At 39.6% G+C, this 13761-nt stretch overlaps 1 protein-coding gene across 3 annotated transcripts in view; it reads right to left on the bottom strand.

Annotated features, from left to right (window-relative positions):
• Window positions 1-13761, bottom strand: part of SGIP1 (SH3GL interacting endocytic adaptor 1) — a 150530-nt gene that overhangs the window by 8218 nt on the left and 128551 nt on the right. For all 3 annotated transcript variants that reach the window (XM_045028904.1, XM_045028905.1, XM_045028906.1), the window contains one exon: window positions 4084-4195. In XM_045028904.1, the coding sequence (XP_044884839.1) occupies window positions 4084-4195 (112 nt within the window). The remainder of the gene's footprint in view (window positions 1-4083; window positions 4196-13761) is intronic.

Here is a 13761-nt window from a genome sequence, read left to right as displayed (position 1 = left end):
CTGAGTTATGCCACAGGCTGTTTCAACCCCCATTTGGCTCAGAATCTTGCCACTCATTCTCAGCTGCCCTGACTCTAAACTCAGGGCTGAGAATCTAGCTCACTGAAGGAGATACATACATATATATTTAATGGTTGCAGGGAAATTGTTGAGGGCATTGCTCGCTAACATGGATAGGACAACCCCGTATCTCCAGTGAGTGGGAAAGAGCATCTAAGGATATTCTGACAAGAAGATGTCCTTTAGTACAGTACCATGTCTGCTGTATCAAAGGAAGGACTGATGGGTGAAGTGGCATTCTAGTGGTATTAGTTTGTGTGTGTCTATCAACTACATGCTGAGGGAGGCAACAAGTCCACAGGACTGGAAATCAGGAAACCTGGGCAAGTCACTTCACCTCTTTGTGCCTCCACTTCCCCACCTGTAAATTGGGAATAATGATACCTGATCCCTTCCTTTGCAAAGCTTCAGAATAATCCTCAGCTCCTATACAGCACTCTTAATTCATAAATCTCAAACATACAAAAACTTCATTGAAAGCACTTAAAGCTGTTAAGGGCAAATAAGGTTCAAACTGAAACACAGAAATCAGAAAATACAGACCAAAGCTAAAAAAAACCCCAACCCTATATTCTCTCAGACACCCACCCACCATCCTGAGCAAATCAACCATAATCACCAAGTATAAAGACAGGCTTTGAGTCCATCCATTTCTTTGTAGTTCTCTATGGTTGCAGGAAGTATAGACAAAGTAAATCTTGGTTTCTGAATGCCTGCAGGGCTTTGAAGAACAAAAAAATCACTTTCATGGAAAGTTCAGTTGTTATGCTGGATTTATGCCATTGGAATTTGGCCCAGTGTACTGGTGTAGGAGGGATAATAGGTTAGTATAGCCACACTAGCTAGCATCAGGTCAGATTTGCAATATCAGAATGCAATATCCAGAAAGTAGGGAGGGAGAGAAGAATTGCAGATTACATGTATGTTACTCCCCCAATAAACCCTACAGACTCAGTTTCTAGTCCCTCTCTGTAACTACATTTAAAATTAATTCCTTGATGAACAGAAATAGATGTCAATTAAAAATATTTTTCAGGCCATAAAACAGATAAGCACAGAAGCAGAACTTTTCTCTAGTTACTTGTGGGCATGAGAACACTGGTAATTTTCCTACCATCGGAAAATCAAACCTATTAAGAGGATTTAACTATCTGTGCATCTCTAACCTATGAATAGCCCTTAAGAGAATATTATTTCACTCCTATCTGTAAGATCTTTTATAACCAGTATTCCATATTTAATGTGCATAGTATATAAGTACATTAAAACTAGCCCACATAAATTATATTGATAAAACAACTAAATAATGAATTTAAAACGACTCAGTTATACCTGTTGTGTTAAACTCTATTTCAGGTTGAATTTTTAAATTGCTCAACGTGGGTGAAAGGTGGCAGGAAGGTAATTTTTACTTGCAACTGTATTATTTAGAATTGTTGTTAGACTATCACAAAACAGACAGAGAAGTGTTAAACTAAGCTTGTTAGATCTAAAAGAATTGTTGATCAGGGGTTTTCAAGGCTTCTGGTGAGGCTACAAATTAGTCATAATAGACCAGAACCTTCTTAAAATGAGAACCACCATCCATTCAGAGACAATCAGAAGCCAGTTTTGACTGGGTAGTTTGATATGGTAAGGTAGCAATTCTGCCCTTTTTGCACGTTTATTTTTTGAGGAAGTTTTGGCAACGTACACACATGAACATGGCAGTGAGCTCTGAGAATGGCAGGGTGCTGGAACATTAGCAGCGTCACACTGACCAGCATGACAGGACCTGGAGTACCATAATCGGTAAGTCATTTCCCTGATCCGGAAAGATGTTCGGGCAGTATCAGATGAGATGAGGGAACCAGATTACATCACTGTCTCTCATCTACGCTTCTAGCTCATCCTTATTCCCCTGTCTTTTTTATCCTTCTGTCTAACCATGCAACACTTTGCTGTGATGAGGGAGACTGGCTATAAACAATGCCTTACCAGCCTGATTCCAGCAGAAGCTTGGCTGGACACAGAGTGGCTAATAAGGTTGTGTGCCATGAGTTGTGCCTGCAGTTTCCCAGGAACTAAACTGCGAGCTTCAGAGACAGAAGCTAAGTTTTCCTATCTTTTGCTGTTCTTTTCTCTTTCCCGTAGTGTTTGTTTTTGTTCTCCCCTACACCCTCCAGTGTTCATTTGTGCTGAAAAACCAGACTTGAATCACAGAAGCTAAAAGCAACCACTTAGCCTGACCCTCTCTCTTCTCCTAAAGAATCACATCTGATGCCCTTCAAGAGCGTTTCCCTTTAAAAAGCATTATCCCAGAAGCAACCACCTCTTACCTGTCTTGTGAAAACCGACAAAGGGCCAAATGAGAACCCGATAAGACGGGGATTCTCAATCTTTTTCTTTCCGAGTCCTCCCCCGCCCCCCATGCTATAAATACTCCACTGCCCACCTGTGCCACAACTACTGTTTTCTGCATATAAAAGCCAGGGCCGGCGTTAAGGGGTAGCAAGCAAGGCAATTGCCTGGGGCCCCACACCACAGGGGCCCCCATGAAGCTAAGTTGCTCAGGCTCCTGCTTCGGCCCTGGGCTTCATCCCTGTGCAGCAGGGCTTAGGCTTTCTGCCCTGGGCCCCAGTGAGTCTAAAACTGGTCCTGGTTGGTGGACCCCCTGAAACCTGCTCGTGGCCCCCTAGGGGGCCCCAGACACCTTGTTGAGAACCACTGCGATAAGAGACATCAGGAAAGAGTGAGACAGAGGAGAAACTGAAATTGATTTTCTAGTTCACTGTCCAAAATAAAAAAAGAGAGATACTGCCTCAGGTTTTCAGGGATAGTAGAAGATTTCCCATTAAACTTAAGAAAGACAAGTTATGCACTACCTTTGAGGAAGTGAAAGCAATAGCGGTCATCTCTCAGTGTGAACAACAGTACAGTATAGACATGCTGTATAAAATCTCCATTATCAGTGGGAAATCTATTCTAGACACAGATACAAGGGGTGACATCCAGGCCCCATTGAAATCAATCGTTTTGCTAAAATAGGATTTTACCCTAAACCTTTTAACTCTGTAAAAGCAGCAAAGAATCCTGTGGCACCTTATAGACTAACAGACGTTTTGCAGCAAAACGTCTGTTAGTCTATAAGGTGCCACAGGATTCTTTGCTGCTTTTACAGATCCAGACTAACACGGCTACCTCTCTGATACTTTTAACTCTGGCAACTCCTATCTAGCCAATAAAAATCATCATTCAAGAACTGGGTGTTTCTGTTTTATGGGAATACTTTCAGCTAGAAATGGGCACAAAATGTAACCCCAGAGCTGAATGCCCTTTGACTTTGGGGAAGATTCAGATGCATCCAGACCTAAATCCTTTTTTGAACTTATCTATTTGAGTATAGCTCTACCTAGAACCTATCTACCTGTAGCACTCTACAATCTGATTTCTATTGGTGATGAGCATCTGCAGCTCGCACTCAAGATTCTTATATAAAATGTGACCTTCAAAATGCTATCCAGACTCAATTGTCAGAACATTCCTGTAAAGTAGGCAGGCAGGCAAACATATTCCTCACTTTACAGATGTGGAAAATGAGCGAAAGAGAGGTTGAGTGATTTTCCCAAGGCCCCACAGCGAGTCAGAGACAGAGTCAACCATGTTATTGAGACAGTGCTGGCACTCTTCAGGAGTCCCTGGCTCTTTGTTCTGTGCTCAAACCATGACACCACTCCACTCTTCACCCACCTTTTAAAAAAACCACACCCACTAACTAGTGGGTTTGAACGATAAGATGCGTTCACAGTAACTTAAGTTTTACTGACAACCATCAATAAAGGAGGTATTTTCCTTTGATTCACACCTATAATTTCCTTTAACATTGATGGGACTTACACACATCCAGAGACGCTTTAGCCCTGCTAGATGTTAAAGTTGATTCATGGCCTTGGAAAGCTCTGGAAATAATGACTAATGACCCAGACATTACATTGAAAAGATTTGTACCTGAAGTTGACTATTCCACTGGGTGGGGGTACCTACTTGTTAGGATCCGCTCCTTTGAAGTATGCATTAACAGTTTCTGTGAATGCTGCCGCTACAGGGAGGGTATCCTGTGCCCCCATTGTCAATGGACTGGGTCCCCTAGAAGAGCCTGCAACAGAGGAAAAACTTTCACTTGTTATGTGCGTACAAAACATTACAATTACTCAAAGCCAATTGTATTGGGGTGGGGGAATAAAGAACCATTTACTGAAAATAAAAAGTCAAGTCTGGCATTTTGCTTTTATTTGTGAGCAGTAAAAGTCCCCTGGTGTTCAGAATGGGACTGAATATGTTTACAGATGGTCATTTACTCTCTATATAACCAAAATAATGTAAAGTTCTTTACTGCGAACAGCATGTGAAAGCAGAAAAACACAGGCAGTGACACACATCTGTAGGAACTTTGATGCTTTATGAATAAGACAGTATTTGCATGACAGTTTGTGCAGTACACATCTGTGTTCTACAAAAGAGAGTTGGGTGATTTTTTTAAACCAAAAAACTCAGTCGCCCCACAATTTACAGTAAAGCATTTGGCACCATTTTGTTTTGAAGGGATGAGGCCCAAGGCCTTCTTTTCGCTTTTGTGCCTCATGGGAAGCACAAACCTTTGTATCTATTCCAAGGCAGCACTGGCTCTGCACTTCCCTTCCCTCTCCCCTCCACCCAAACCTAACTGCAGCTGCTGTCTGCAACATGCTCTCCTCTATAGGAAGCAGATACATGTTTCTCCAAGCAGCGTTCACACAGACTAAATACCTGAATGCCTTTCTGAGATGGAGGTTTGTACAGGCACTGTTTGCCTGCCCAGCTGCAGCCAGGCTCTCATAGGAACATGGCCAACGGAGGAGGGGTAACCTAGAGCAACAATGCAGGGGTCCAAGCTTCCATGACAATGGGGATTCCTTTCCTTTTGGGTCTTGGAGATCTGTGGGAATATTTCAAAGAAACTCTGGCCCCGATTCAGCAAAACCTTAAGCACATATTGAAGTCCTATTGAAGACATTAAATAGGGATCTGCTTTAAGTGCTTTGCTGAACTGGGGCCTTTGACATTCACCTCAGGGAATTTCCAGCCCCTCCCCGACATAGGCACATCTGTAGGAGGATACAATTTGGCCTGGGTGATTTGTGAACCTTTCGGAATGGCTAAGCCCACTTACAAGCAAGACTAGTGTAAATTATGGTTTCAGATGGAACCCACACAAAGTTCTGAATTCAATCCGGAATCAGATAAAACTTGGCAGTTCAGGTTGAGTTTTGGGTTCAAATTAAATTCAGAGTGAAACTCAGGGATGCAAACCCACGGCAATTAATTCAGGAGAGTCATATAAATGAAAAGAAATGATGATTTCAGTGATTAATGTATCAAGATATTTGCTCCAATCATACACTGCATGTTCTGTAATGGAGATTCTATGCAGCAAGCTACCACCAGGCATACTCACATGAACACTAAAATAACTAACCCCTGGGTGTTTGCAGCCATTGATTTTTCCTTTGCTGGCAATGAGCTTGCTTCTATGTAAGAAATCCTAAATTAACACCAAAGGGGTAAAAGCTGAATAAAGTCATGTTAGGGGGAAAAGAGTAGATGAATTCAGAATTTGCATATAAATCAAAGATGGGCATGTCGGAAATTTACACACTACTTTCCACACTGACAGCTAAAGAAGGTGCCTTGTTTACTGAAAACAACAATAGAAAGGAGTATTTCCAATAACAAGTGCCTTGGGCATCAAATATTGTTTGGCAAAGATCTAGTTTTTCTCTTAATGGAAATTCTAATAGATTAGAATGACATTAATTAGTAGTCATTTACTAATGGCATGACATACTAAAGCTTTGAGACAATAATAATGAATGCCTTATACCTTTCATTCCTTCTCTAGTAATCTGAATGCATGTTCAGACCTTCAATCCGTATCGTGATAGACTATGCAAATCAATAAATTAGGGATGAGAATGGGATTAGTGTGTGGGGGGTGGGGAATGTAGCACTGGCTTGATTTTCAAAGGTACTGAGCAGTCAGCTCCCATTAGTTTAATTAGAATTGGAGGTGCTCAGCACAGCTCTTAAAAGCAAGCTTTGTATTTTTTTTTTTATTTTTTTTTTAAACTAAAACCAGCCCATTAAGTTCTCTATCCTGCCCTGGCTAAATCTCTCCCAGAAACAAAAAACAATCTGGATTATTTCAAAGGTAAGGCTGTGTTTTAGAGATGGGATTTTAAAATATAGACATCAAACTATGCCTACGAAACCTTGGGGCTTTTATTTTGCAGTAGGAAGTTTGTGCACTGCTGGCATTAACATATTTTGCAAATGCAGTTCCGTTTATTCGAGCTTCCAAGGCCTTGATGCAATAAAGATTAATGGGTCAGGTCATTCAGTTCACCTGCTGCAAGTGTAAATGCAGCAGCAAATCCCTAGATGTTTTCAATCCACCCATAATTTACTGAGCGAAGATGCTGAGGTATAGGGATAAAGTGACAAATGGGGGCAGCACTAGATTTAAGCATCCTAGTATGGAGCAGGATTCCAGTGCCTGTGTGCCATTGAAATGCCTGTATCATCCATGTGGGACAGTTCTCCTTACTGCTGCATTTTGACTTAGAGTTCTTGAGGAGGGAAAGGATCAAACCCATGCAGAAGCAGCAGTAGTAAGGGAAATACAGGTCAGATAGCTGTAGCTTTTAGATCTCCTCCCCATGAAAAGGCCCAGAGATCTACCTATCAGTGGGAACACAAAACAGTTACAGCAAGGGATCAGCTGTTACCCACCACCCTAGCTTTTCTGAATCTTAGAAATGGATACACCTCCACAGATTTATTCCAGACTTTGAACTGAAAGGCATATTCATTGTTGAGAAACATCCAAATGTTGTGACTAAAAACCAATCAAACAAAAAAAAGTGGGAGAACAAAGTTGCTTCAGAACTGGAGACTGTGGAGTGTTTGTAAGGCTCAATGTCCTCGGCTGTTCAATGGACTGAGTGAGGGTATGGAATTTAGGAAAATGGACTATATGCTGTTCTCATCTGGAGCTCTCTTTCCCTTTGTAGGAACAATTTGAGAGTCTGAGTCTATCCTTCTTGAAGAAAAGGTATGTGAAAAGTTTTCAAAGATCTATCATCAACTGCTTCTAAAATATCATTTTTTGCCATATCTAGTCCAGAACTGCTATATAAGCAAACACATTTATACTTTCATTGTATCTTTTGATTGTCCTTGGATCTGGATGTGAGCAGGGGTTTTCATCATGACCACACTTCTCTCAAACATTTATGATTGAACCCATTTTTTTTTATTATGGGTTTGATCATTATATATTTATATGACACCACTCCCCACAAATCTGGATCTTTATACAAATCTTATAGTACAACCTGGATCAGAATAGTATAGTAACTGAGATTAGCATTAAAGGAATAATTAAGTAAACTTTGGATTAAACAAATATCTAAGTTTAGACAACATATGTTCAATAAGAAAATATTAAGATATTTTAGACATTTCCCTCTTTCTCATTCCCTGTACCTAAGGCACACCACTAGGTAGCTAAGTAACACACACAAATGACTGTTGCTTATTTTGATTGCTGGGATTTTCCCTTTTAATTTCTAATGTAGTTTAAAAGTGTGTAAAAATTAAGGTAGCCAGGCATCTCCTCTTCAACTGGACTTCTGAAGAGGCTCAAGAAAGTGGGTTATTTCAGCAAAGGTCTGAAATAAAAGATGTTCAATAAATTTGCACCAGATCAACTTGTTTCAGTCTATAGGACAAGCAGAATAGATATTTGGATAATTGGCCCACTTTTTGTTAACCACACATACACACACATGCACTATGCAGAAGGATGCATCAAACACACATCTGAATACAATTCTTTTAGGATGAGGGCAGAAAACAAGTGCATTCACAGTTTAATGCAAAGGTGCTAGAAGCTCCTTAAATGAGTTTACCCAAAATTCAGAGATCCACCATGTAAACCTGAGTCCACAATTAGGCCTAAGTAAAATCCCCAGTTTTTCCCTTCTGGATAAGCTAATTCATCCCTAAAAGCAAATATATTCACAAGTATTCAACAAAAGATTTGATTTCTGAAGCAGACATCATACTGAACTACAGAGTGGCTTTTTCCAATGCAGTGTGAAGACTGCATGATTGTGTGATAACGTGCTATATCTACTAAAATAGCAACCAATGCAGAAAATGATTGCTGTGCAGATTAAACAAGCCCTCTTGCACTCTCACACAAACTTCACTTCTGCACCTTCATTCAAAATTCCATGCTGCCACATTCTACTGATGTGCTACTGAAGGCAACAGATATGTTGTACCCGTCCAGACATCCCTAATACCAGCCAAGCAGATAACAGATCTGCTTAAATCCCTGCAGCTAGATTCAGAGAAAAAAGTCTGAACAGCAGCAGCAGCAGCAGCAAGATCCTTAAAGCTTAAACCTTTCTTGGTCATGAGGAAACATTCCCTAGTTTTCAGCATTTTGCAGACCCAAACGCTATTTTGAGCCTGTGACTGCAGAATTCATTTTAAAGGCAGATATTTTATTTCTGCTTAAGTAATCTTGTGGGAGGCATCTCCAGCTTCCCTACACTATCACACACACATCTCCAACTTGGCAACTCTGCACTGAGCAACACTTTTGCAACAGAAGGTTACAAGTGAATGTATGAGACCCCATCCTTATCATAGAGAGTAGCTAGCTCTGGAAAAGAGATGGGCTGACACATCATAAGATCCCTTGTACCTGAAGGAAGGAATGTCTACTAATAGCATTTTCCTTCCATAGACAGTACAGGATTTGAGACAAAGAATCAACAATAAAAAGATCTTCTAAACTATCCAGATACCTAGGAAGAGAGAGAACTGGGCATTGCATCAATCCAAATCATCCTAGGCAAGTATCTGTTATGACATTCACGAAGGCAGCACAGAGTTATTTGTGCTCATGTGAAGCAGTTAGACTAGGGATGAAACAGGTAGAATAATGGGATACTGAAGGGCTGCAATATGATGAAGAGTTGTGCTTACATTTGGCGGAAACCACATCCATATATTATGATAAATACAGAACTAGGATAGCACTTAATTTCCTATTTCTAAAAATTAGTTTTCAACCGGTAGAAATTATTTAATATCTCTGCATATCTAATTTAAAACCCCTTATTATTTATTCCAACTTCCAAAGCACAGCTTTTATTGTAAACATGTTCCATCATGTAAAAAATCAACGTTCTGCTGGGGGAAGAAATGAGACTAGTAAAAAGTCTCTTTGCATTGATACTACAGCTGAAGAACTGAACTTCTTGGAAGTGAAATTCTGATATCTTTAGAATAGCTCTGGACCTGTATAAAATGATAAAGTAGGATAAAAGCAGATTATCTTTGACTTTAAGTACAAATGATGCTTTGTGAATTTGAGAGTGATGGCTACACATTTCTACGTTTGGATCTTCAGCAGTCCCTAAATATAAAAATGATGTTACGCTAGTCTGACTGATGTGTATTGGTCAACTTGGTGCATTCTCTACTAATTTTCAAAACCAGTTCAGCAGGAGTATCCACAAGACAATTTCCCCCAGACTTCCCCAGCTAATGTGCCTGAAGTCTGGCTTGAAATGATCATCTAGGATCAACAGAATTTAGTTTCCATGCCCATTCAGTCTTTGTCCTCTTAGCTAAAACTGAAATACAGAAATGCCAATTAAGATACAGTTCTTGTGATATGGACAACTGCCCACCAGGAACTGGACTGAGACCACCAACTCATTTCACAGAGCCCAGTGAACAGCCATCAGCTGGCAACAACTTTCAATCACAGAGCAAGGTGAATGAATGTTGTAAACAATTATGAATATTCAGTCACATTTTAAAATGAATTTCTTGGATTGTTATCACATCTCCTTTTGTGTTCATCTTCTGTGATTATTTGAGTGGATGAGTTTACCGGCAGGAATGTTCATTGAAACAAAACTCTCAGTGAGGTGGGGAGAATATTTGTGGAAAGCAAATAGTGAATTCATTAATATGAATAGTCACTAGGAGTTAACCTCATACAACCAGGTAACAGAAATACACCCCATGATCTTTGTGTCCAATCAAAACTAAACAACATTTTTAATATTCACAGTCAGACACTTGCAGCAAATGAGCTACAGATTAGAATTCTGTGAATAATTTGAATACAGTTCAGACAATTGTAAGCTTTTCACAGACAATTCGTAAACAAAAAAGAGGCAAAGTTAATCAATTATCTGATTCCCTGAAAATTATTAGCCCTGCTCTATACACTAGTGTCTTGTACTGGACTCAAACTGGTGGCATATTAGTGAAAAGCTACACAGAGCTCATTATTACGGACAGAATCAAACTATAAAAATCAGACCTGGCGTGAGGAGACTCAGCGTTCAGGGGTATACTGACCCAGGATTTTGGTTTGGTCAGGATGGGAATAGAAGATTAGATTTCAGCTCTACAACATTTCTTTCTTTCTTTCTTCTTGTCCTGCATCCTCAGGAACATAGAGCATCCACCAGTTTATGCCATTTTTCAGTCTTGTGGCTAGTCTGTTCAGGCTTCTGAGTGTCCTGCTGTTGGATTTGCCTTCTTTTGCTACTGTTTTGCATAATGTTTCTCTATGTTTCCCTTCCCAGGTGGTGGTTATGTTATCACTTCCTGTGGAAGTTGTGTTGGGGACATCCTTAAAGTGTGTCCAAAATATGTTTGTTGTCTTCTTACACCATATTTGATGCTTTAGATTGCTTTGCTCTACTTAGAATATCTGATGGTGCAAGATACTCTTTCCAATGGACTCTGAAGATCTTCTACATGTGTTTACATTGGAATGAGTTGATCTTCTTATCAATTTCCATGACTCTGCTCCATAAAGGAGGACAGGCCTGATGTTAGTGTTAAAAATTTGTATTTTTGTGTCAGTGCCAATCATGCTGTCTTTCCAAATCTTTTCAAGTTTATGAAAGTTGTTCAATGTTTTTATATTTGTCATTTGATTTCTAGCATGGTGTCATCATAATGGGACATCATCTCACACTCTAGATAGGTAAAATTACTTGCTTCTTAGTATTTCTTCGGCCCCTCTAATGGTTACTTTTGCGACACTGATGTTTTACCTTCCCCAGCTGGTTTTGCTGTACTGCCAAAAGCTGAGTCTTTTCCTCCATTAAGCGATATGTTGAACTAAGTATGAAAATGTCATCAGCAAAATCAAGGTCATCCAATTGTGCTTTATCATTTGTCCATAAAATCGATCATTTGCCTTCTGCAGTTATTTTCCTCGTGACATGGTCAATGTCCGACAAAATTTGTGACATGTCTAGAGTAGGGCCATCTCTTCCTATTACCAACCCCTATGCGCACTCCAGTCCACCTACAAGTTATTCTGAAAGATGACCTTCTGGTCAAAACATTATTGTTATCTTTACTGACAATAGTCAACATGCTTTGATCCTTACCTTTATTCTATTAGCAGCCTGCACACTGATATAGCACTTTCTAAAAAGGGAACAATAAAAGCAGTAGAGTGGGTGGAGGTAGCAACAGCTTTGGCTAACAAAGGTACAGAGAACCAACAATGAATCAACAAAAAACATTTTAATTTTAGGCAATAGTGGCCGCCAGAGGGTTGTAGAGTGTGGATGCTGTTATTTTGTTATAATTTATTTTCATGCAAACACCCAGCAGGGAACAATTCACTTGTTGTTCAAGTTGACACAGGACCCAGGATAAATTGAGAGTACTAACAGAGGAACTCTTACTCTGTTTGAAATCAGAAAATTTAGCCCAGGTCCCTCAAAACTGGAGCAGTGACAACAGCAGCAAGTGTGGGTTTGTAAAACCTCATATAAGAATAATAGCCAGGTGGGTGCAAACGTCCCCACCATATTTATACAAATAATCTGCACTTGGGAAGCAAGATAATTAATGGCATAAGGATTTTTTGAGTAATTTATCTGGCCATCTATTTTAGTAATTCAATTAATGTCTATGCTGAGAAGGGTATAATTGGGACACCAAACCGTCAGTGATCAACCACACCAAAAATTAAGTAGGAGTAAGGTTTTGCACATTTTTAAGACTTTGGCGCTGAGGGCTTAAATACATACAATGGAAACTAGTGTGTGTTCATTTGTTAGACAATGGGTTAAGTAGCATGTAGATTCTGCTCATAGGCAACAGATCCTAGAGGCATTAGTAAATTGCAGTGCAAAAGGAGATTATACAATCCCATACTATTATTAATGAGAACTGTTTTCCACATAAACTCTGCTATAGGAGTCTCTGGCATTTACATGAGCAGACTGAACAATAGTCAGGATAGTTGGGGAACAATGTACTCATAGAGGATGTTCTTCCTAGTATGGTTAGAAGAACCAAGAGTGGCTTTGTCTATCTAAAGGAATCTAAGTGAGTCACACCATGCCATAGGTAAATCCAGGTTGCATAAAGCATGTGTGTGTTTCTTTTTTGGACAGGAGGGATATTTTGGTCCTCCTTCACTGATAATCTTCTCTATCAACCAACTGTTGGCACACCTCAGTTGTTTAATCATTCCAGGTTATATATTCCATTCTGTACACATCTATAAGAGACTACAGTGCAGAGACCTATAGAATTAAGTTAAATCAGTAGATAATGTACATCTTTTCTTTTTCTAAACTCCAGACAAGATGCATTTTCCTTAAAGGTGAAACAAAGCCTTTTAGCTGCCAAGTTTTCTGTCCCTGCACTCAGGGACCTCATCAACTGTAGCTGGAGGCATAGAGAATCCTCAAATCGGGTCTTGTCACAAGTCACTTGTCACAAAATAGTTGGAAACATTTTCCTCATTTAGGGGCTCAATCCTGCAATCCCTTATGCATATGAATTGTCCCTTCAAAAGAATACTGCTCGTTTCTGTTTCTATTTTCAGGATGGAGCCCCCAACAATGTTTCCAAACATTTGGTTGAAAAATCAGGGGTGGACTGAGCAGGCAAGCCCAGATTTTAAAAATATGTGGGCATTGTTGTACTCAGTGTTGCAACCCCTAACTGATTTAGGAGCCTAAATCACATTTCCAAAAATGGTTTACGCAGTTAAGAGCATAAATCCCATTGACTGGATCTGAATTGGGCTAGGGTCTGAAACCAAATCAGAATGAAGACTCAGGTTTGATGGTGCCAAAATCTCATGAGGTGTTTCCCCAAGATTTCAGGCAATCTCATGAGATTTCCACACGGTTTTATGAGTTTATGAGACTTCACTCATCTTGAAGAGTGAAAGTCACATGAAAATCAGCTCCTCCCATATTTCCACAATTATCAGCACAATACTCCTCAGAATAAGAGTCCTCTTTTGAATTCAGGTGCTTCTGAACAGGAACAAGAAAATAAATTCCATCATATTTTAGATTCAACTTTGAACCAAAATCTCAGGATGGGTTTAGGATTCAAGGTTCTTGTTTTAGATTATTTTAAAAATGACTACTTTGTATACAAATCTATAAGATTTTTCTATTAATGATTTGAGATACCTAACAGCTTTTATGTAAGAAGGTTCAAGTTTAATGATGCTCTAATATATTTTTTAAGCACTAACATCAGTAATGCACTCATGTACTGGGGGCTTTGGGGAAGGCCTAGCTAATATATGTACTG

Source organism: Mauremys mutica, chromosome 8, assembly GCF_020497125.1.
Source record: "Mauremys mutica isolate MM-2020 ecotype Southern chromosome 8, ASM2049712v1, whole genome shotgun sequence".
Taxonomy (NCBI): domain Eukaryota; kingdom Metazoa; phylum Chordata; order Testudines; family Geoemydidae; genus Mauremys; species Mauremys mutica.
This window is presented reverse-complemented; position numbering and strand designations above follow the sequence as displayed.